Here is a 24297-nt window from a genome sequence, read left to right as displayed (position 1 = left end):
AGTGGGCTGATGCTGTGCAGCCAGTTATTCTCAGATCTTTAAACAAGACAAACTCTCTGTACAATCAATAATAGGTCAAAGAATGAAGTGGTACAGGAATTAGTCAGTCTGTTCAAAGCACTGAAAGTATGTAACCTTTGGCTCATTATGAATCACAACACACTCTGATGGTGTTAAAGTTTCCTGGTATAACCACACACGTGATTCTACCCATGGAATTGCCCTTTGCAATTTCTCATGCAATGTTTAATCCTTGGCTTAGACAGGTGACAATTTTAGTAATAGTCATTCTGGACATGTCAGTCCTGAAGTCCTATAATAAGCTTTGCAACACAGATGTTTAAAGTAGCAGTGAATCTTCCTCCAGAGGAAGGAAGACAAGCACATAACATAAAGAATGTATAATGCACTATGTTATACCTACAGTACGATGTACAGGGTATATACAGTAAGTATGAATAACACTGTAAAACTCCATGCTTTAACTACTTGCCATTGCCAACCTCGAGATAGTACTAAAATCAAGAGAAGTACAAACAGCAGAGCCAGGAAAGCACAACGCAGGTTACATGTCCAACCTGGTGACATACACAAACCAGGATGCTAACACTAAAATAGCACACACTATAGCTTATGCATGGAAGAAGCACATAAAAATGGTTAATCAAGACTGGCTGGTTGCAAGTCGTATTTAATTGAGTTGAGAAACTGGATAGATCAAGTTCACATGTAGTTTTCTTTAAAAAAGGAAGCAAAGGGTTGTCTATTTGCCAAACATAGTTGACTAAGTCCAGCAAGTACACCCTTTATGTTCTCTAAGCACAAGATTACTTTTTTTGGTTTTTTTTGCTTGTAGTCTTTCTTGTGGTACACCCCTCCAGGCTCAAAAGTTGTTTTAAGGTTATGTGAAATAAAGCTCCACTGGTTTCAAAAATTCTAAGAGATTTGTTAATTTTTCGATTATTTTTAAAACCACCAAGCCTTCCAATCCTCTTACCCACCCTCTGTAAACTATAAAATTAAATGCTCCCTAGTTTTTGTCTGAGCAGAGGACATGATGTGAGTTCTGCCATGTGCACCTACTAGAGGGAAATTTACTCTGGAGAGCCAGATGACTGCACTGCTGGGGAGCCATTACGACTAGAACCAGGTGTTGTAAGGCACGTACGAGATGTGGACAAGGCTCAGGTACGGTAATCATGAGAAGGAAAAGAGAGATACTGCCTACCTCAAGCTATCCCAGCTACCTCCTTCCATCTTCACTCCCTGCTCCATTCCACTGTCAGTGACTCCACAGCAGCTCACCACCTCCCTGCAGAAAATATTCCATAGGCAGATGCCCTCCCACTATGATGAACACTGTGCAAGTACTTTAAGAGTTGGGAAAGAGATGAAGGGGGCGCACTACATCTCCTAGGATCACAGGGAAAGGAAGGGAGAGGCAAGAAAAGAGTTTAACAGCAACTGTGCCTCTAGAACACTGGAATCAGGGTAAAAAAAAAAACACTTATACATCCAAACAACTCATCCTTTCACATCCAGGAGAAGTGCATGAAGTGAACAAGTGTGTATACTGTGGCATGGCCTAATTAGTTTGGTCCACTCATCTATCTCCTGTCTTGCCAAATAGGCATGAAATACCATTGCTCCACATTAGCAGCATCCTTTATCCTTTTGGTTTGAGAGCAATGCAAACCAGAAGACTACAGAGGGGAAAAGAAAAGAGGAGGGACAGAAATCAGATCTATTACACTTAATTTTGTGGATCAAGCTGGGTACTTGACCCTTTGCCCACCATGAGAAATGACGCCTTTAAGAGCAGAGGAACAATGAAATGCATTTCCAGAGCACCAGGCGCTCCTCTCAAGGCATTCAGGTCACTTGACAACTGCAGGTTCTTTCTTATGCAAAAATATATAAGCCTCTTTGCAAGGAATTAATACCAAAGGGCAATAGGGAGAACTGCAATTTCTAAATAAGCATCTGTGTGCCCAAATTCCTGGGACATATACTCACACCTTTGCATCAGGGTCAGGAGCAACTATTAATTATTATGATAGCTCCTCATGCCTGCTAGCAACACGGAGGCTACATTGTTCTCGTTGGTTTGATTTTTTTGTTGGCTTTTTTTTTTTGCCCCTTTTAATGTTTGCTCTTCACGAGTTCCTACTTTAAACGGCGTTGCAAGTCTTGATCTTTCTACATTTCTTTGCATCTTGATCTTTCTAAAAATGCTGAAACTTCAAAGATGAAAGTTGCCAGTATTAGTCACAACGAGTTTAGCTTCCTTTAATGTAAAGTGTTTAGGAACTTTTAATACTGTTCTAGCTAGCTGGGAAAAAATATCCTGTTCCATGTTGGATATTCTAGTATAAAACTTTTCAAAAATGAGAGTAGCTCCTGTTATTGTTTATATCCATGCTTGCTTTAAGCAAACAACAAAAATGCCTTTAATAAAAATAAAATGAACAGCTATCTAGAAGCAGCTATCAGAAGCAGTTCAAGAAGGCCAAGAATAGAGCTACTTTTCGTTATTGTTTAACCACATCTACAAGGGACTGGTTTTATGTTGGGGTTTTTTTAAGAATTAAACAAATGTCAGATATTAATATAACATAGCACTTAACTTACAGTGCATATCAGAATCAGGTAGTGAAAATTACTGCCATGGATTTATTTCTCTACAGAAAACCAAAAAGTAAATAAATGAGTCACTACACTCTAGTTTAAGTTTCCGTTGCCATTGGTAACACGGTAAAAGCCATACACTTTTCCAGAAATTTACCACTTCACACCAGTTCAGAATCTGGTTTGTCATTTATCCAAATAACACTGACTAATATAAAGCCATTTTACAAAATGGATTTTTTTGTTCTGTTTTCCATTCCACAGTTGATCAAGAGCATGCTGTCTCACTGGAAAGTTTCTTAGCAGTTTGGTTACACATAATTGCATGTAAACTAATTTCAATTAAATCCCACCTTCTGATCCTTTCAATTATAGCCTTTCACAACAAGGGATTTCCAACATGAGAAACATGTAGCAGGGAGCACTATTCATCCATTCATTATAATCTCCTTTTGAAAGCTCCATCTCTAGCAATACGTTGGGTTTAAAATGAGAAATGAGACAGAGACTTAGTGCTCCCTTCTCCTGATCGAATTCAGGATCTCAAACATCTGTTCCAAGCCACTCGAACACCTTAAAGAGTTCTCCCTTGTCATACCGCCACTCTTTACAGTTCTAAATAAGTTAGTGCCTGTTGCAGACTGTACGGTTACTCAGCTCTAATACAAGATTACCCTTCTCATACGGCTTTCTTCAGTCCAGTTTTGTATGTCCTAACTGACAAGGTTTCCTCAAGCTCTGTAACTAATTCATGCATAAAGCCAAAGCATTCGTGGTTTTCGAATCGTCTGAAGGCACCAGTCTCTTATCTGGTTGTTTATGCTTTAAAAAAGTACAAGGTATTATTTCCCCCCACTAAAAACTTGAAACAATCACATTCACTCACCTCCTGACAGCTGGGACTGGGTAGATGCACAGCAGCCAGCGACACCAGAGTATCAATTGTTTCCAACTCCTGTTGGTAAAAGGTCTGAATTTTGTTTTCTAATAGAAAGCCTTTCACTTTCTCATACAGCATATTGATTGAGAAATTCTGACCCTCCAGGCCACTACAAGGATACAAAGAACATGTCAAAAGGCGAGAAATATACTACTAACATTTTTTAGAACAATTATGTAAAGTTAGCCTGCTAGACTGGTTTTCAAAGGTCAAAAGGTATTTCACTGTCCCTAAAGAACGTGAATTTAAACCCTTAATTAAAACACACCATTTTTATAGGTAATAAACCTCCAACTGTTCCTCTTGAAAACACAACACTGTTACAGCAAATGACTGAAGATCTGCTGTCTCTGAAACCACACTACGTGCATCAGACCTGCCAAAAAGCATCCAGCTACCCTTAAGCTGAATACAGGAATGGCTGTTTGACCCAGTTTATTGAGGTTATGTATCTGCAATTTGACAATGACACAGGCAGCAGAAGTTGAGAGCATTTTGATGGAATAGCTCCATATCCTTACATATAAAACAAAATCAAGCAAGGACATGCCTCCATCTAATATGTTGACCTCAACCCCAAATCTTGCTCCAAATCCCAGCTTTCTTCACTAGGTGCAAGAGGTCCGTACACAGTATTTTACTACCTTCCTAATATTCACTTCAGTTGAGCATCATATTTCTTTTCTCAGATTACGGACAGGTATCTCATCTGTATGAATCACCAATTATTTGGGAGAAAAGCAGGCTGCTACTGTATGTTTGTGCAGAGTCTCTCTCCACAGTTATTACAATATACAATACACAATAATAAAATCCCACACTTTGCCCCAAGACCAGTCTGGATACTGCACTTACCTCTGTCCCTCCTCAAGGCCTTGGAAAGGTTTATCATAAACTTCTCTATAGAGACATGGGAGCTCCAGCATTCTTGAAATCTGAACATCACACACAGGATCATCCACTTTATCTGGAGCAGCAAAGAGAACACACACACTTGGCCAGAACTGCAGTACTAATCTTGTAAGCAAGCATACCTGAGGCAGCACAACAGAGCTTCCCAGACCAGTATTAAATTGGCAAATTTTGTTCACTGTTGTTTTTATAAAAACAAAACCACAAAGGCCATTCCTGCTTTTACAGCTTACAAGGAGGTAAATGACCTGTCGTGGTGCATTGTAGATTATGCTTTTATCTGACAACTTATTTAACCAGTATTTGTTATCTCTATTTTACCTTTCAGCAGTCTTTATCTTTATAGATGAAATTAACACATAGTAAGGAGCTTTATTTGGACCAAAGTAAAAGCAATTTAGAGGCTATTTGAATTGCGTCTCTCCTTTAATGAAACAATGGTATTATTACCAGCCCCTAAATGGGTTATATATTCATAAATCTTCTGTCTGGAAAGGAGGGTTGAATCCCATCTCAGATTTTAGCTAGAGCTGAAAAAATCTACAGACTTTTTATCTGAGCCACACAGGGTTTTAGAAATATTGGCTTCCCTCCACCAAAGGAATAATTTCAGTATTGTCTCTGAAAGATCTCCCTGGGGAAAACCAACTCCTACACAACAGCACAGACATGGAGGAGAGAAGAAGTTATGTCACTGGAAGCTGCTAATGTTTAAGCAGTGGACTGCAGAACCCTGCTACCCAAAGAGCTTCAGTTATAGGAGCAGCACCTGTGTGCAGATCTGTGCCCAAAAGACTGAAGATGAGGAACAATTCTCAGTCATTCTGAAGAGTCAGGGAATTTAGGAGAACCTGGGCTTCAGTGCCACAATGTCCCACACGCTGCTGCCTACCTATGGCACGGATTATACAGACTACAGCAAACAGCAGCTGTTTCTCCAAAGCAGCTGATGCTCTGGATGAAGTGTGATATAAAAGGTGACCAACTCCCTTCCCATGGGCTTTGGCTGTTCAACACAAAGAAAACTGAAGAGCAAGCCACTCTCACAGATACTCAACCACAATATTTGCATAGCATTCCTGTATGCATGCTAGTAATGTTTTAGAGATTTTCCAGGAATGCCTCATTTACAGGCAATCTAATCCCACATATTAAGTAGTTTTCTAACCTTATACTGCTAAAATCGAAATAAAGACATACAGATGAATATCTCTTTAGAAAAATGAGAAGCCAGAAAATAAAGTGGAAATTATTCAATGAATTACATCCAGCTTAAGTCTTCTCTCAAATTCAGACAACAAAGTTCCATATATCACATAATGTCCATATGTCCATAACACTCACAAAAACACAAAGCCTGAATTTCTCTTCGTTGCCTGTAGGTTCGGATCTGTCCTCTGACCCTGACAACATCCCCAATCTCCAGTTTGGTTTTCTGGCTCACCATTTCTTGGAGTTTCTTCATCTGTTCAAGCACAGTGAGACTGCTGGGTGTGCTTGGACGACCTGTAAGAAGTGGGGGAAAGGAGATCAGGCATTAAGGCCATGATGACTGTCCTTCTGCATTCATCCAAACACCTAAGCATCACAGGAGTCATATTGCTAAAAAAAGGGGTAAAGCCCAAGGTACCATGTGTCCTGGGTAGCAAAACATCTGGGTGACAAAGTTAATCTGCAGTATTACATTTATTTAAATAGTTTACCTGGGAAAAGTGTAAAAGGGAAGAGATATGGACTGACCACTGAAAATGCCATAGATGGGTTGCAAAATTGAAACATTAATTTGAAATGGGTTCTGTAATTTTTTTATTTTATCATGCCAAGATGGATGTGAGGGGAAAAGAAAGGCCAGCTGAACTTTTTATATACAAGAAGAATGAGTCATCTGAGGTGGGGCCAAAGTATTCGTGTGATGCAATTTGATGTCTACACTGAGGCGAATGGTACTTGACAAGTTCCCATTTACGTAACGCACCTTTGCGGGAGAGTAAATCCTTCATAACTTCAAACCTCATTAATGATCCGAGTATCCCTGATCACAATTACAAAAGGCTGGAAGAAAGTTTCCTGAGCCCCCCAGGAGGTGTTTTCTTTAGCAGGTACAAATTAATTAATTTCTATTAAAAGCATGGTGCCCACTAAAGCACTACTGACGTACACGTAAAAGAACAAAACAAGGCTGAAACAAGCATCCTGCATCCTCATTCTATTTTAAGCAGTATTTCCTGAAATTCCTTTAATGAATTTAAGTTCCTCATAAAGAACTGATTTCACTGTGGGTCCCCATTTTTTTTGAGAGCGCGCTGTGCTACAACATCACCTCTCCAAAAGTGAGAGCTGCCTTTTAGATTCCAGTTGGGATCATTTATACCACTTGTCATATTATTGTTAAATATAAGCAAGTAAGAATTATCTGTCTGTATAAACGGGCTTGTTCCACAGACATCAGTGTTTTTAACTTAAATCAAGCTTTCCTTTCCACATTCTATGCATATGTAACCCTAAGACTGGCAGATGACACTAGTAACATTTATTTCAGTAGGATTTGATCAGCTGCATATCACGGTTGCCATTCTACTACATGAGCTTTCAGGAAGGTCCAAAGTAGAAATTATTCCATGCTTTGATCTATGAAAAATGGTAGGGAAAAAAAAAAAGGCAAAGAGAAACCGAGACACTAGGGAGTTCTTCTGTTATTGAGTGCAATAATAGATTCATTTCGAACACGCAATTTCTGCACATTTAGAATCTTCCCAAATCGTAAAAGATCCCTGGCATCCTCCCACTGTGTTTTAAGCTACTTTTGAGTTCATCACTGACAGCATATGCATCAGCAGGAGGAGAATATGAATTCAAGCAAAGAAGAGAAGATGGATCCTGAAACTGCTGTATCACGAGGATGGGGGGAACACAGACCAGGCTGGTGGTCAATGGACTGACTTCGGAAACAGGAACTGTGGCATTTGGCAGATTTCCAGCCTAGTTCCTCACTAGATGAAGTCAAAAGAAGAACAGTATGAAGAGGATTCTCCGAACAATGTCACAGCATAAAACTGAAATACCGTATTACTCAAATAAGGAAAAGGCATGACAGGATGTGATGATTTAAAATTAATTAAAAAAATGAGAAAATAAGAAAAAAATTATTTGGCTCTTCTGCAAGTTTGATTATTTACTAAATTATGTAAGACAGACATGAACAAAAAATGCACAGTCAAAAGAGGAATTATTTATTTGACAACTTACCTGATAAAGATGTTTCTAGTACCATGGGATTTTTCCAGCACACACAATTTATAACTCCAGTACTATCATCCACTGTAAAAAAAAAAAAAAAAAAAAAAAAAAAAAAAAATTGCAAGAATTACAGAGTAAGAAAGCAGGTAGTGACATTTCAAGAACTAAAAATACATAGATATGTAAGGAGATGACTGCCAAAGATATCTCGTTCCAACCAGTCTGAAAGGGAAACGGGGTGCTCAGCCCCTACTTATACCTCTGAAAAAAATCTCCGTAGTTGTTTCAGTTGCGCAAGTAGCTCAGCAGCAGATGCCGTGCTTATGTGTACAGTCAGCAAACTAACAGGTTTATTCTCAAAAAAAGATCAAGCATGAATTTAAATTGAGGCTTCAGTACATATATTGGATACTAAAGGGTCAGAAGAAGAATCAGTGTTGAAAGCTGAAAACAGATAAATTAAAATAGCAAACCAGAGATGAACCACAGAAGCATTGCTGTAATAGTGAGAAAAGAGCACTTCAACGTTGAGGGGTACAGTCATGTGAACAGACTAGAAGTGCCGATACCTCCAGCTGCACTGGCTTCCACACCAATACTGTGCACCAACTCTGCTGGCCTTTCCCATACGAGGTGTTCCAGAGCGCAGAAAGGCAGCTCCTCTAGCCAGGAAAGACAGAGGACAGCACATGCTTGTGGTTCTGCTCTAGGCCAGGAATTCCCAACTTAAAGTGTATGTACTGGTAGCACGCAAGCCACTTCAGTTTCCAAAAATGCTTAACACCGCGGGAGCTATCTAGCTTTTCCTGTTTTGCTAGTGCCTAATCAAAATAAGTTTTGCGATTTCTGCCCCAGGCATTGTACTGTCGGGGACAGCAGAAAAAGACAAAACTAAAAACTATCAGAAGAATCGATTGCTCTATAGATCAAGAGACTGTATATAAATGGCATATCAAACAAGCACTCTTTAAATAAAAAGGCACTAAATATCTGTCAAATCACAGCAAGTATCACATTTTCAGTCCAGCTAATGCTTCAAGCAGCTTGCTCCTTGAACATAGCCTTCTCCAAGACTGAGCTTCCACTCTCCACAAACTGGAATTTGCAATTTTCTTCAGCTCCTTAAACCAGATCCACGACTACAGAAGTAACAGCAATATTTACCACGAAAGTACTGATTGGTACCTGCAGTCGTTTCATCTGGGAACCATAGCATCAAAGCAAAATGCCTTTCCATTTTCTCAAGTGTTTTGAAACAAAGTTTCTTTTTTGGGGGGGTCCAATTACAAATAATTGTCATGCCTTCCTGTTTCCTTGTGGCTTAGCTGCACATTCCTTATAACAAACATACAGCACTTATAAGATGCAGGCAATGTCAAATTCTGTCACAAAAGTATGCTCGTCTCAGTGCTATCTCCCGTTTGAGCTGCTGTGTCTGCAGCTATTTCCGCAGTTTTAATTTTGTACCAGAGCATAGATAATTATCTAGCTGGTAGGATTTCCTCTCCTTGGTATAGACAAAAAGCAACAATTTTAGTAGGAGTCAGAGCCCTCATATACCACGGCAAGTCATTCACGCAAGCCAGCAATGGCAATAAGAAACAGGGCAGATGACATTTCACTATTACACTACTGCAGCTTCTAGATGTTCCAGCTTGTGACTGGCTGTTGCACCAACTGTGAAGAAATACGCTTCCTACCAAGGGCTTAGAAACAAAACAAACGAGATGAAAGGAGGTCAGATTCCTTCTCATCAGTGTAACAGCTGAAAATTGAGCCCTGGAGAGACTGACCTGTTCTTGACCACACAGGGAATCTGGTAGCAGAGCAAGGCTCTTACACAAAGGTTTTCCAGTGCACAAATAAAAGCTTTGAGCAAAAAGGCAAATAAGTCCTGAAGCACAGATGAATGAGAACTCTTGCAATTGTATTCTAATTAGACAGGAGAATGTTAATCTATCTTAAAAGCACTCAAGGGGTCTACAAGCTTTTGAAAACTTCCTGTGCTCCCTGTGCTGCCCTTCCTTCATCTCCTTGGGTTTAAACTTGTGTTTGTTTGGGTTTTTTTGAGGTTTTTCTGTTTTGTTTTGTTTCTTTGAGTTTGGTTTTTACTCTTACATTAACTATTTGAGGGGTAGCACTCTCAAAGCTACCTAGTAAATGAGATAATTGTGTTCATTTTTATTTCCTTAGAACAAAAAGGGTATGGTTCTTGTAGGGCCTGCATGAGCCTAGTGAGATCCCAGTGAGGTTTTTTTTCATCTATTTTTAAGGCAAGCGCCTTTCAGCCTTTCAAAATAGTTCTGGATTATAAGGAAAACCACATGTGATGTTTGGTTTTGTTAACAAGGAAAAAAAAAAAAGAGGTCAGAAAGGTGCATTAGCTATAATATGAGTTTGTTCAAAGTTACACTTTAATTAGATATCCTTCTCCAAACTGATCACAGCAATAGCAATAAACAATCAAATCTAAATGTCAAAATCAGGTTTTACACAGCATATAATTTTTTTTAAGCCAGGAAAGAGTCAACTTATTCTCTTTTAAAATTATTATTTTGTCACCAGTTCTGGCTGTACGGTTTTCAGCACAGAGAGGACCTAAGATTCTCTTAAAATGAGCGATGTGTATTCTGAAGCAGACAGATAGGAAGTGGGGGGGGAAGACAGTGGCAGTGACACAAAGACATTTCTCTATCAGAGAAAAAGTACAAAGGGGGAAATTCCTTTGTAAGTCACTTTTAAGCAGATGGAAAGTGAGCAAGTACTAAGCAGTGCGTGGCACTCCAACTGATGCAACAACTGCTCTGTGACTCACCAGCCAGAGTCTGTTGAACTGAGAGATGCAAGAAGTTACAAGCAGGAAACTGTCTAAGAAGTTACAATTTTAAGGCTGGCAGAGTCAGCCTGCCTGAAAGGGAGGGCAGGCTGGGAAGGAGCACCCTGGCAGGCAGCCTGAGAGCTCAAACCAAGAACCGCTGGAACAGAGTGGAGTTGAATGTGAAAGGACAGCAGGAAGCCAGGCTCATGGAGAGCTGTACTTAAAGGTCAGCTGATCTAGCACCAAGGCCTTCCACTACTTTACAGTTTCTTTTTATTTCTATTCCTTCGCTTTCTGCCCAAATCAAACGTTTCCAACATGTTTACATCCGAACTAATGCTGAGAGCAGTGTGGGAAACCCTTCCCCATAGAATTGTGTCTTCCTTGGTCATTTTGATTCTGTTTTCCTCTGTCCTCATGAAGTGATAACTGCATTTGCATACTGGTTCAATAAAAGAATAACAGCTGACATTCAATTTATGTTTCAACACTTCATTACATCATCAACTACATCTCTGCCTCTTAACTTAGTTGCTTGGTTAGCTTGTGCTACTTCACGTGTCAGAGAAATCTGTGCTTCAAAATGTTTACTGTCAACTCATTATTTAGCATAATGGTAGAGTAATAACAAATACCCAGAAATCAGACTTAAAAAAAAAAATCTAGAAAATATCCACTCTAAGAAACTTGCAGGGACATTTCTACAAAGCATAGAGTCTACTCTAAGCAGCCGCACCCAGGGCAGGGTATGCTACCTGCACTAGCAGTTAATGCTAGTCTGCAGCAATGTGATGCAACTGCAGGTGTTGTGGAAGCTGGGACCTGGCTAAGTTGTCAGCTGTATCTTCACAACGCTCCTGTGAGTCGCAGAATTGCCTCTATTTTTATAGGTGAGGGAACTCAGTAAGAAGAGGCGCTTACCTCCATCAGGTGGAAACCCATGGCAGAGGAAGACACAGGACACGAGTCCTTCAAGTGCTTCAATACAGTCTGTGCATTTGGCTCCCCCTTCCTACTGTGAGGTGAGATACCCCACGTTGTGAAACTTGCCACATTACCACTACTCCACTCTACATTTTCCTCCAGATGAAAAAAAGACAGCTGAACAAAACGACAGCCAGATGTTTCCATGTTAATAAAATAGTCTGAATATTGGGAAAAGCAATAGGGCAGAGATGACTCTCAGCTGGTGTTGGCAAGGACTGGTACTATGATGCTTGAGTTAGATTTGCTAACATTCATTCACATCTAAATATAAACAAGCTCCGGACTGCTATTAAAAGCTGGCTCTAAGACATTATACAACAAAACGTACAAAAAGTCAGAAGGGATTTCTAAGGTTTAAAAAACGGAAGAAGTGACTTCCCATTTGCAGGCACTGTTAAATTCATTTATATCTGATCAAAAGAACTGCATGTATATGTGTGTGTATATATATATATATATATAAGAGGAAGATAGTGGAGTCTAGTGACAAAGCAATAACCAAAATAGAGATTTCTTAGATGATCCCAAATGAATCAGTTACTCTGTTTTAATTATTTTTTTCTCTACTTTTGAAGTCAAGATAAACAGTAGCTTCCCTAAGTTTGCTAAGTAATCTGAGCTGCAGGTACACATTATATTAGGATAAGAGCACAGTTGTTTCAAGAACAGATGATGATCAAATAACGCAATCTTTAAGTTCTATCAGTAACTAAGATTAGAGGGCCGATAAGTGCAAGAAGAAAGAAAGAAACTTTTCTTACCTCCATAATTATAAAAGGCATCTCGCTCTTTCGTTTGAACCACTATGCCAACAACATCCACCTGTCTTACTGGATGTCTGTTATAAAAGAATATACCTAGACACAGAACATTCTTGGTAAGCATGACTACTTATTTCAACATCCTACCCTACCTAGTCATATTTGACAATAAAACCCCCCACACTTTCTTACATATTTAAGATATCTTAAATTATACCATGCCTAGTCACATGAAATATCCCCTGGATCAGTGAGGACTGGAAACACTAGGAGGAAGAAGTATCAGCTCTACAGAGGATACCAAAAGCTTGCTTTTGTAGAGTGTCAGAACTTCATTAACCTCTTGTTTTCTTGCACATTTGGATCTGAAAAACAGTTTGTTTGCTGCAGGCATTAGGGCTTTTAAAGTTTTCGTTTGTTTTGTTGTTTCATTTTGGTTTGGTGTGTTGGCTTTTTGTTTGGTTGGTTGCGGTTTTTGTGTGTATGTTTTGTTTGTTTTGGTTTTTTACATCCTCATCAGGCTTCAAAATAAATAAAAGAATACAATAGAAGCAGTTTGAGCTTCACACAATGCATCTGCTCCTGATGAAGGCAGAGCCTCTAAAGGGAAAACTAACATAATTCTATCTTTGATATCTAAAAGAACAGGAGCCATGGGGGGCAGAGGGAGAGAAACAACACTCTTAGGTTGCAGAGTACACAATGCTGTCATCATGGACAGCATCCTGAACTTCAGTTTCTGAAATAACGCATTCCAAACACATATCTTCAAAGCTATTTTTATGCATCTATAAAGATGACTTGAATAACACATAAAAACATGTCCAGCAAACAGTGAGGAATCAGAGCCCAGTGGACTTTGATGGCACTGAGGTCATCACGTGCTGTAATCCCTTTAAGACAGTGACAAATGTCAGCAAACACCGACATAAACATTATACACTGAACCTTCACCATCCACCAGCAGGAGGATAACAGGGTAATATGCTCCAGATATATCTTGGGCTGGCTAATTTTCAGTCAATGTGTTTTCTTCACTTTTCAAATACTGCTGCTTTACTGAAATATGCCATCTGGGATATTCAATAACTGTCTTCCATTCTAAAAACTAGATAACTCAAGGGACTCAGAAGGGAATTTTTGGCTCCATACACTATGGCAAGTCTTGTTCTTACAAAGGGAAAGAGAAACGCTGCAGCAAGGGACTCAGAAAAATGTACTGTATAAAAAAAAAAATCAAAACCAAAATCCAAAAATAACTTGTCCTACATAGCTGGCAGCCTTAAATGAGCCTGGAATTAACTTTCTTAAGAAAGACAAAAACCCCAAAGTTTCTGAAGATATCACAGGTGATCAGGCAAGCAGCTCATAAACAGAAATTTTGCTCATAAAAATCCAGTGCAATGTTTTGAGGACGCATCTATTGCTGTCATCTCAGAGCTGGCTTATACTACTCTACTGGTCAGGTCTGGCATAGAGTATGTTTAGCAGGTCTGTCAACTTCTCTCTCATTCCATTTACCAGGACATCAATAAACACTGCTGTAGAAACCATTGACAGAGTTGCTCCTGGTGCATGTAATTATTCACTAAACCTCACAAAATCTCTATAAAAGAAGGTCTGGGTCAGGTTCAGGGTAAGTCTGTGGAGCAGACTCCAGGCTCTTGACTGTGTGAACAAACACCACATTATGTTCATTTCCCAGTTAATAAGCTGAGTTTTGGCAAATGATAGAACAGGGATAAAACTGGTTTTCTCCATCCTCGTAACTCACATAGAACTCCACCCTTACTCTCCAAGAAACTACCTGAAGTCATTTGAAAGATGAAATTATATTTACACTATTAAAAGTTGTTGAACTTGATGACTTCAACATGTAAATTGTTTCTCCTGCCAGCTTATTCATTCAAACTATGTTCATATTGGTAGCAATAAAAATATATTAAACGATTGAAACTATGGGCAAGCATATTAAGTCAAGCTCCTAGTAACTCAGTAAATAACACCTACATCAGTGTGCTGTTACCACAACAGGAAGCCACAGCAGTGGTGTAGGGGGCTATAGATACAGAGATCTCTGGGGCAAGTTCTGGTCACATATTTACCAGCTTTACAGAGCACTGAGCTCTTTACCATTGCTTTAATTATTATTACCTCCTTTTATGCTATTTGTAGCTTCACTCGCTTGTTGATAAGCTGTCACAATGCAGTGGTGCATGATAACTCTGAGAACAGCTCATTTCCATGATGTGATTATGTGTTACAACTGAGTTTGACACCCATTCTCATTTTAAGGCCTCTGAGACAACACAATTGCTGGTTTTATCTGGGAGGTTTTCCAGCCTTCTTGTCACCATTTATAGCGGGAAAGTAATTGGCCAGGTTTACTGCTTTCCTCTGTGTTGTTTTAAGGGATTAGTCATTGTGGCATCAAATCCTAATGCTTAAAAATGGAAAGAAAAAACTTATTAGGTCATTCAGTCCATTTCCTCAGAGCCAATGCAAGACTGTTCCGTACAGTAAATTCCTGGCAACATGTACAGTTCGGATATAAACAACCCCAGTGAAGGGCATCCCACCTTCTTCCTGGGAAGGCAGCTCCATGGTTTAGTTGATGTCACTTTAAGGATGTTTTTCCTGACATTTAGTCTGTTTCTTTCCATTCCTCCTAGTTACAACTCTTTTGTTTTGCACTCATTCATTCTTAATTACCATTACTTAATGACTGATTTATAGCCAATCAGATACTTCAGCTGGTCTTTAAGAAACCCATTAAAGGCAAGAAACATTGACAGCAAACACCTACCTTTTTCCTTCCCCAAAAGATATTTTTTAGTGTTTAGTGTTTCTGTTGTGCTATAATTTGATGCCAATAAATAAGACATGCTGAAAGATGTCTGGTCTGGTGTATACACAGCACTAGGAGAATGAGCAAAATTCAGGATGTTTGTTCTATGAAATTTCCTTTTATTCTTTAAAGTTTGGTTTAGAAAATAATTCAGATTGCAAGCAAACTTAGTTGTGCAAAATGCCAGATGCACAGGAAGTGGAGAAAGCTCACATGCACCAATTTTAAAGGCTGATGTCTTGACATGACAGATACCACTTCCTTAGGATCATCTTAGAAAAAAGTTATAACAAAACGGAAAGAGTTTCCGAAGCAGAGGACAACTCACTTCAGTAAAAGAACAGGAAGGGAAGTGAGAAGAGAAATTCAGGTAATTTAGAGATTAAAAGAGAGAGCAGGACTGTTCCCGTTCTTGTGAAATGTTTAATGATGGTTATAAGTTTAATTCTTCTGAATATATTTTTGCATATATGTGTACTAACATCCAAGTCCAAACTACAATCCTATTTTGCTGATGCTGGATTTTTTAATTATTTTCAAACAAAATACAAGAAAGTGTCTTGAACCAAAGCACACTTTTTTTGCACACTTTTTTTTTTTTTTTTAAACACAACCAAAACCAAAACACACACAGACAAAACAAAAACAAATGACGAAACCCACAAAACCAAAACACCAAACCCAAATTACATACTCTGCTCAGGGTTTACTGCTTTTCCTCATTAATTCTAAGTTCCTCGGGTTGCTCCCTGATAATCTTGCACCTTGTCAAGCTTCAGTTTGTAGTAACAAACCCTTCTACAGCAGAAAACATACTGCAGTCTATTTAAAGTCTTTGCAGTGAAAACAGAAATTTTCAAGGTCAAACTCACGTTGCTTTAAACAATGTACACATGTGGGTGATTTTGGCTGAAAACCAGCAGGAAACAGACTGCAAAGCATACAGTTTCCACCAATGGTTAGGAAATAAAAGGTGTGGTATAAGATTCAGCACAGATGCCAGAAAAAGGTTGTTCAGATGTATGAAGAATGTCATATATCTATCATATCTTGAAATTAAGCAAACAAAACGTCAAAACCTGTATCTGTTTTATAATATATTAATATCCAGATGAAAAAGCAAAGCACATACACACAGCAAGGTATTAAACTGTCGAAATTTTGCAACAAAGCAGCATAAAATCCTTTTCACATGTTGTAGAGACAGAACAAAGATATAACACACATGGCCAGAAAGGGCCTGCATTTTTCAAATTAACTTTATCAGACTATAACAAACACTATCACACAGAGGATGCACAACATTACCTTAATGTAAAAGAGGTTCTGTATCTATGTATATGAGAGGAAGAAAAGCCATTAGAACAAATATATTTTCACATATATTTCTCGTACAACCTGTTCTTAGACCTGCTAAAGATACTAATGTCACTTGGCTTAAAGGCATTGACAATTACTTTACTGGTGTTCACGAAGCATTCTGCAATCCCTAGATAAAGAGTACAACATAAATCAGTCCTAATTCTGTGTGCATCATAATCAGCATATATAAGTACATACCCGGCACTTGTTTAGATTCTCTCATTTCTTTTATATCTTTAATATAGAGTCTTGCAAATGCAGAAAATACAGGATCCATGCCCCAGTGCAGAGAAGGTGTCTCTTCCTCATACTTCTTGGACTCAGACTGCATTCGAAACCTGTGAACAGAGAACCTGTAAGTATTTTCTACACAGGTAAAGAGCTGTCCACTTATATATCAACTGAATGAAAAAATGTAGTAGCTTGTGATTTTACAAGCAATAACACAGCAGAGCTGATGAAGAGACATAGGAACTTATTTAATACAATGTTACCATTGTACCACCACATGAATACTGAAAATATCAATACTGATGATTTACCTGAAGTACTGAGACTCAACAGCAACAATATTTTGCCCAGCTCCTTCAAATAAAATAGAATTTCAGGGATGTCTCCTCTGCGGACCCATAAACAAAGAACTAAATCCAACACTTCTTTAAAAGAACAGGATTGTGGGATATTAACTGGTTGCTTTCTGTACACTTGATGGTTTTTCCTCCCCCTTATTCTCATCCCCTTCCATAAGATATTCTCCTCATTGTTCTACCCTGTGCTTTATTGTGGGTAGGGGGAAAGATTTATTTTATATAAAGCAAAAGCAACTGGCCCTTCTTTATTTTAGGCATACAGTCTCCAATAACTGTGCAATTGTTACTTTTCCCCTTTTACCTTTCCAGATTTCCTTGCTTAATGCTTGCTATCTTCTGCCATTACCAGAGCCAATTCTCTGCTTATCACAGAGCTGATGTTGAAAAAAAAGAGGACTCAATTCAAGAAGGATCCTTGTAGAGATTTTGAAGCTTAACATACTTTTTATTAGCTGCTTCTATAAGGATAGCTAAATTGTTCCCATAAAGCTTTCCAGGTCACCCTCGAATGGCTGTCAGCCACTTACAGGTGTAAGGCAGAAGTGGTAAGCAGACAGATCTTTAATAGTGTGTAATAGGGCTGAGATTCAGCAGCTCCAGTCTCTTGAGAGGGAGCAGGTTCCTGCTACAGGTTGCCAGTGATCTCTGTAGTCTGCAGGAGACACCTCAGGCTACTGATGTAGAAGCAACATGTCATGAATATCAAGAGAGCAGCTTGCTGCTTTGAGAAACAGCAGAGCTTGGGTTCTGCATGATTTCTGTTTCCAAACTCAAACTTTAATTTGGGGCAGGAAAAACAGAGCATAGCGCAACATGCTAAAGCATTGTTGACATCTACTCTACACTGTGAAAAGAACTGCGGATGGCAATTATATACATTCTTTTTTTAACAAAAAAAAAGCAAAAAATAGCAGCAAAGGGCTAGGAGTACTTCAACCCTCCTTAAACTGGTCACTTGCTTTGTGAGATGCTGAAAGTATTTGATTTAGTCAGTTCCACCAGTCACTTCACTGAATAGTTTTGTTTACACCTGGTTTTATGTCTCTCCCCACTACAGGCAGCTTTTCCCAACCCATCCCTTTTGCAAAAGCAATGTCTACTCAGAAGCATCTCACCATTCTTTTCTCACTCAGTCCTCCCCTTCAAGCACATTTTTTTGCTGCTGAATTGCAGATACTGCTCAGTAGAAATTTATAAACCATGCTGTTAACCGTATGATCTTAATAATGCAAAGCTGCTGTTCCTCCATATGGCAGTTCTCCAGTTGTCTGCTATAGTCTATGTCAAATTTAGACCATAGACTTTCCCAAGCAAACACATGGTTTGAACCTGTATTTTACTTAACATGCTCACTTTCATAACAAAATTAGTCTTTCCCATCCCTTTGCTTGCAGTCTCTGGTACAAAGTTGCCTGCATTATCCCTGTGCTACTGTGCTTTTATAGGTTCTATTAAAAAAAAGGGGTGGGGGAAGAAAAAATTTAAAAAAAGAAAAAAAGAAAAAATAAATTTAGCCCAATGAAAGGTCATGGTGAATGAGAAGAGTTCCACATTAAACTGATAAACGTACACACTATAGTCAATCAAGGTTAACACATAATGAGTGGAAATAAAGAGAAGCAGTCAGTGTCATCCTGCCTCCCACCCACAAACAGGAACTTTTAAGATAGAATTTTGTCTTTAATGATGCTACAGTCCCCAGCTATTCACTTCGAGTTGCACTTCTCCCCTGACAAGAAATGTGGATACAATCACAGTCTTGTTCTTAAGATCATCTTTTATACAAAGTAGTATTCCTTTCTTCACCATGCCCCGCAACATACCCTGCATGGTTATGAACTCTGTCATGGCTCAGCAGCCGTTTTTTCTCCTAGACAGATGGCAGACTGAGCTAACAAGCCAAAAAGAGATAATCGGGTAACAATCCTATCTAACTTTTTGTATTTTGTGTGAACAGCCACTCATTGGAGTAAAATGCAGAAGTGACCCCTACACATGTGCGCACCTGAGGGGGGAAAAAAAAATTTTAAAAAAGAAAAAGTCAATGAAGTAGCACCACTGGAGATTAAAAATATCTGCATTTTGGTATTTCAGTAAACAGTCGTCAAGTCTGAAATGCCCAAATGCTAACAGGTCACTAGCCAGAAGTCCAAACAACACTTCTAGCTTAAATGAAGCATCTTCTCAAATATTTTACTGCTTCTCTGTCCTGAAAGGAAAAGGATTTCTGCAGCAAAAGCTCTTTCTATCTGTGAAACCACTGGGAGTTAAATCTCAAATTCCAGCTCCTAGGCCTTGTTAAAGCTCTTCGTTGGAGAAATTTACACCCATCACGTTGTCTTCTGCTACAAACACACCAAGTTTAATCTTACAGATCTGGCAAAGATTCTTTGCTAAAAAGTAAATCACATCCCCAGCACTACATAGGTATCACAAGATTTCTTGAAGTCCACAGGACGACTTTGTTGAAGTTATGAGTTACAGATGCTCCATCCACACCAGGCTGGGACAGTGATACCGTTCTCCAGCCGCTCACTCGCTTTCAGCAATGTCTGACACAAGGGGCATTCTGCAGGGCAGTCGCTCCTTGTGTCTCCTCTTCACGGTCCCAACAGTCCTTCCAACCCCTGTCACCACCCAAAACCAAGCCCATTTTACTTCCTCCCTCCCAAGTGGCCACTTGGTAGCTACATTTGAACAGTGACCTATTTAAAGCCAAAAGTTTGTGGCCTGCTGGGAGGAAAATATATTTACTGCCTCCTGTACTGCTTGCCTCCACATGCTCCTATTACAAGTCTATTCTTCTCCTGATGTTAACAGAAGTTGTCTTTTTGCTCCTATAGCAAAGCAAGATGCTAAGTAAGAGAAGCAACCCCTTCCAAAGTATCTGTTTTTCAGTTAGTTTCCAAGCTTGTTTCAGGCTGATTGACAGTATTAGAAAATGTATTTCTTACAAGACAGATAAAATTATTCCAGTCAATTTCTCCTTTGCTATATAACAGTATCTTCCTGTAACTTTTTCTTAATTTGGCACAGGAAGCCTCTCCATTCCAGGCAGAGTATCCCAGGGGTTAATTAATTAGTGAGTCATCCTGGCAAAAGAGGAACTTTCCATTATGCTGGAAAGTGTTTTCAGCTCTTAACTGGTACCACTGGTGATATGCTATCAGCAAGGAAGATAACGGCTACCCTGTACAATGAAGATCCAAGGGGCAAGTAGCAGGCACTGTGGAGATGCACAGCCTTATAATGAATGAGAACATAGACAGCTAACAATAGACAATTCCGAACAGATACTATATTTACAAATGTTTAAGGATTAAACTGGCTTTTGCTGAGAGACAGTGATAAGGCTTAGCAATACAAACAACAGAGTCCTAGCAAAAGGTCATCCTTTTCTGCATTTTGTTTTAAATGCAGTGTAATGACTTTACGGTTGCTGTAGCGCAAGGAATTCAATCCTGCTACAGGAGAAAAAAAGGCAAGAGAGGCATCTGGTCCGCAAGTTTATTAGATATAAGATATCTGTATTCTATTTTTACCTCTCTATAAAATAACCCCAAAGAAAGGCTACAAAGGCATAATCAAAAAGAAAAATAAAGTTCTGCTATTTGAACCACTTTTTGGGAAAACAGTTCTGTTTCAAAGGCAAAAATCTGAAGTTTACTACAGTAGTTAACTAAATGCAAACAAACAAAAATTTGAGATTATATATATATAATCTCAATTTGAGATTATTCTAGACACTAACCCATTAAAATAAGGCCATCTCCTTCACCTACTGCTATCAATGTTAGCTTTCTTGACTGTACTGAGAATTAAACCAAGTCTGTAATCCTCAGAGTTATCTTGTGACCTCAGCAAGGTATTATCCTAACAGGGAAAGAAGGGAAACCAAAGAAGATTGGCTGCCTTCCCAACAATGCCACCACCTAAAACCAAGCCCATTTTCTTTCTTCCCTCCCAAGCAGCCTACATGGTAGCCTTGTTAGAATAGCTCCCCTTTTAACACCCAAGTGATTTGTTCAACAGAATTAGCCTTGGGCAATAAATCTCTTAGCTCCTGTTCCTGTGTTCACCATGTACCTTTTTCAAAAATGGCAAATGATTAGGAATTGGTCTTCTCCCAGTCCCAGTGAAATGGAAACTCCAAAGAAGAGTATCTGTTGTAATGGCTCTTGTTGTCTTTTCCCCAGATGTGATTAACAACTGAAGCTCTTGGAGAGAATTGCCTTTGTTTGAGATTAATCCTTCGGAGCCATAGAAAAGGTATCTTGCCAGCAGTTGTCTGCAGCTACTTCACAACTGCTGGCAGACCACTGCAAAGATTCTTAAGTTCACTGTGAATCAGAAGCGGGGAATATTTACCCACCAATACAAGCAGCTTAAGCATCCTACCAAGCATTCACTCTTCTCCAACCACAACTACTATGCCAGCACCAATGATTTACACAGGGAGCAGCTCAGGAGCTGCATTAAACCAATGCATTAAAGCAACTTAAAGTCACTGTTGATGTACTTGAATAGACCAAACTACAAACCGTGGCTGTTAAAGAATTGCTTCATGGGTCTGCCATTCCTGCCACAGAGAGAGCAACTTGTGGAAAGAGCAGCAGAGTCAATAGCTGGGTTTTGTAACAACCTCTGTCATTCGAATTGAACTCATCTGTGTTTGAGTCAAAACACCCTTACATGACAAATGACTATTATTCAATTCTTCATGATCAGTGGACGCAATTCCAGCATGATATAGTTCAAAATACCATATTTCAATACATAGTTTTAGTTATCCAAGGCCACATACAGCATTTTAAATTAAAAAAAACAATATCTGATTATGCAAGTAGATGTTAGTGAGCTGTAAAGCCTTTAGTTACAGATAATATGGAGTAAATATTCTAAAAATTAAACTCATCCATAGACTTTTTGAAAATACATCATTAAAATAAAGTTTTCAACACCAGTAACAAGACAGAAACCATCACAGAGACCAAAATACATTACCAAAAGACAAAAAAGGCTCCTGAAAAAAATGTATATTAATAGCAACTTTACAGCTGTTAGAAAACTATCAAACAGTAAGATAAGATCAGTTTGGATCCACTTCCTACCTGATGATTCTATTAAAAACCAAAGTACGGTAAGCACTTTCAGTATTTCCTAATAAACTACCTTCCACTGCTGCCGATGTGAAGTCCTGTAAGTTTAGATGCTACAAACTGAAACAAAAGACAGTAAGGGCATACATGTCCTGTAGGTCTTATATACAAGGCAAGGACAATTCCAATTTTAAAAAATGGTTTTGAAACAAAATTAAGAGAGCTACAACTCCTAAACTTCCAGAAGTTTAGCATCTCCTGAAGTGTTATTTCTACAAGTGTTAGCATCTGTGTAACCTCCTGAGATGACACATTTACTCAAATTACTTTTTTTTTCTTAAATATACTTCTTCAAAGTTTAAATATCACGTGTCTTTTAATTACATTAGATTATATTACAATACACTTCTCTGGCAAAGGAAGATGGCGCAAGACAAGAAAACCCATCACCACAAACTTTAGCCAGTAGGGAGTCTATCTACAACATAGAAAGGTATTGCCTGCAATGCCTATAATAATCAGGATATAAATAGGAGCAAGAAAGCCTTAGTTTATCATTAAACTGACACCACTACTGTGTACTAGTCTTCCAGCAGAGTTAATGACTCCATGTCATCACCTGTAATATATTTCCCTCTCTCTGGTTTTACTTTCCACAGCACTGCCCAGAAATCCTTCTGGACAGGCACATGTGGCTGCAGGAAGCCAGACAGGTTGTCTCCTCCAACACTAGTTGTTTTGTAAGGAAGGAGGACAAAGTTTGCAGTTCTAGATTGCCTTCTTTGGCATTGCAATTTGTTCTATATGCAAGTTAAACCTTGTAACAAGGTTTTGGCTCCCAATTTTCCAAAAGCAGGATTCTGGAAAACTAACAAGGAAGCGTGCAATGAAATAAACAGTTGAAGTAGCTCCTTGAGATCCTTGTCCCATGCATTAGTCACAAGATATTTTCCTATGTATCAAGAAATCAGCTAACCACTCGACAGACTGTAAACTAGCTCTATACGTTTATTTGCCATAGATAGATGTAAGCTTACCATAAATAAGGTAGTAATAGTCACTACTGATAGTCAGAAAGCTCCACTTGCTATTTGTATTTTAAAGCTATTGGATAATCACACTGAAGTAACTTCTTCAACTAATTCTCTAACCTGTCTTGAGAGGGGGCAGGAGGAAGCCTATGAAGATGATTAACGTTCTCTGAAAGCTCTTAATCACCCACAGTGCTGCCAGAATGAGCTGAAATGACATTCTTTCACTGGGAGTGAAGGTTCTCAGTTATTAGTATGAAATAAAAATAAACAAAACTAAAAATAAATTACTTCTTATAAATAAGTTTGCTGCTTGGAAAAACAGTAGTATGGAAGCTTTGATAGCAAAAGGATTCCAAATAGGCTCTTGGCAAAGGAAAATTTCTTTCCCAGATACATGTAATTTACTGATTCAACATAAATGTGTATTAACTCAATTATGTTAACTAACAGAGCAAAGAGAACAAAACCTAATTCACCCCATTTTAAGGCAACACAGTTAGCTTTCCTACTTTGGTATAGCAGCATAAAATAGATTTAGTGCCACTTCTTGAATAAACATTTCCAAATTTCAAAAATTTGGGTAGAAGTGGCAACCATTGGTTAATAGCTTTCTGAAGCTATTGGGCCTGTAAACTCCCTGAAAGTGTTGACTCCATTTCTAGAGACAAGTTTTCCTGCCCATTTCCTTCCCTCCCTCTCTCTCTTTTAAATCAGTTTATGCATCTGATGCAAATTAAAACAGCCTCTGGAATAAGATCAGAATCTGTATGAACGTTCATAGCACAAGAGAGCACTCCATTACAACAAGAGACTTCAAAATGATTAACCCATAATTTGGTCTAGCTGCACAGCTGTGATAAAGTCTTCAAAATATTCCCAGTACATACCAAAGCATTAGATTATGACAGACCTGTTTAATGTACTGAAATCAATTTAAGTTTTTATTTGGTATGCAAGTGAACCTTTTAACTATATCAGAACATTGTGAGGCTGTGCTTAAAATATGGTGTCCATACAGCACTGTTGTTGGTATACACAAAATAATTCAAATCAGAATAATTTTGAAGTCTCAGATCCAACT

General features: G+C 38.7%; 1 protein-coding gene across 3 annotated transcripts in view; it reads right to left on the bottom strand.

Moving 5' to 3' along the window:
* Positions 1 to 24297, bottom strand: part of STN1 (STN1 subunit of CST complex) — a 45797-nt gene that overhangs the window by 12569 nt on the left and 8931 nt on the right. For 2 of the 3 annotated variants that reach the window (XR_010606498.1, XM_065639538.1), the window contains exons 2-7: positions 16692 to 16831; positions 12284 to 12379; positions 7727 to 7798; positions 5825 to 5986; positions 4424 to 4535; positions 3515 to 3677 (exon numbers count right to left, since the gene is read on the bottom strand). Coding sequence is in view for 2 of the 3 variants with exons in the window: in XM_065639538.1 (XP_065495610.1) it covers positions 3515 to 3677; positions 4424 to 4535; positions 5825 to 5986; positions 7727 to 7798; positions 12284 to 12379; positions 16692 to 16824 (738 nt within the window). In the remaining variant the exon portion in view is untranslated. The remainder of the gene's footprint in view (positions 1 to 3514; positions 3678 to 4423; positions 4536 to 5824; positions 5987 to 7726; positions 7799 to 12283; positions 12380 to 16691; positions 16832 to 24297) is intronic. The other variant, XM_065639539.1, reaches the window with a different exon arrangement.

Source organism: Caloenas nicobarica, chromosome 7 (assembly GCF_036013445.1).
Source record: "Caloenas nicobarica isolate bCalNic1 chromosome 7, bCalNic1.hap1, whole genome shotgun sequence".
In the NCBI taxonomy this organism is placed as follows: Eukaryota; Metazoa; Chordata; class Aves; order Columbiformes; family Columbidae; genus Caloenas; species Caloenas nicobarica.
This window is presented reverse-complemented; position numbering and strand designations above follow the sequence as displayed.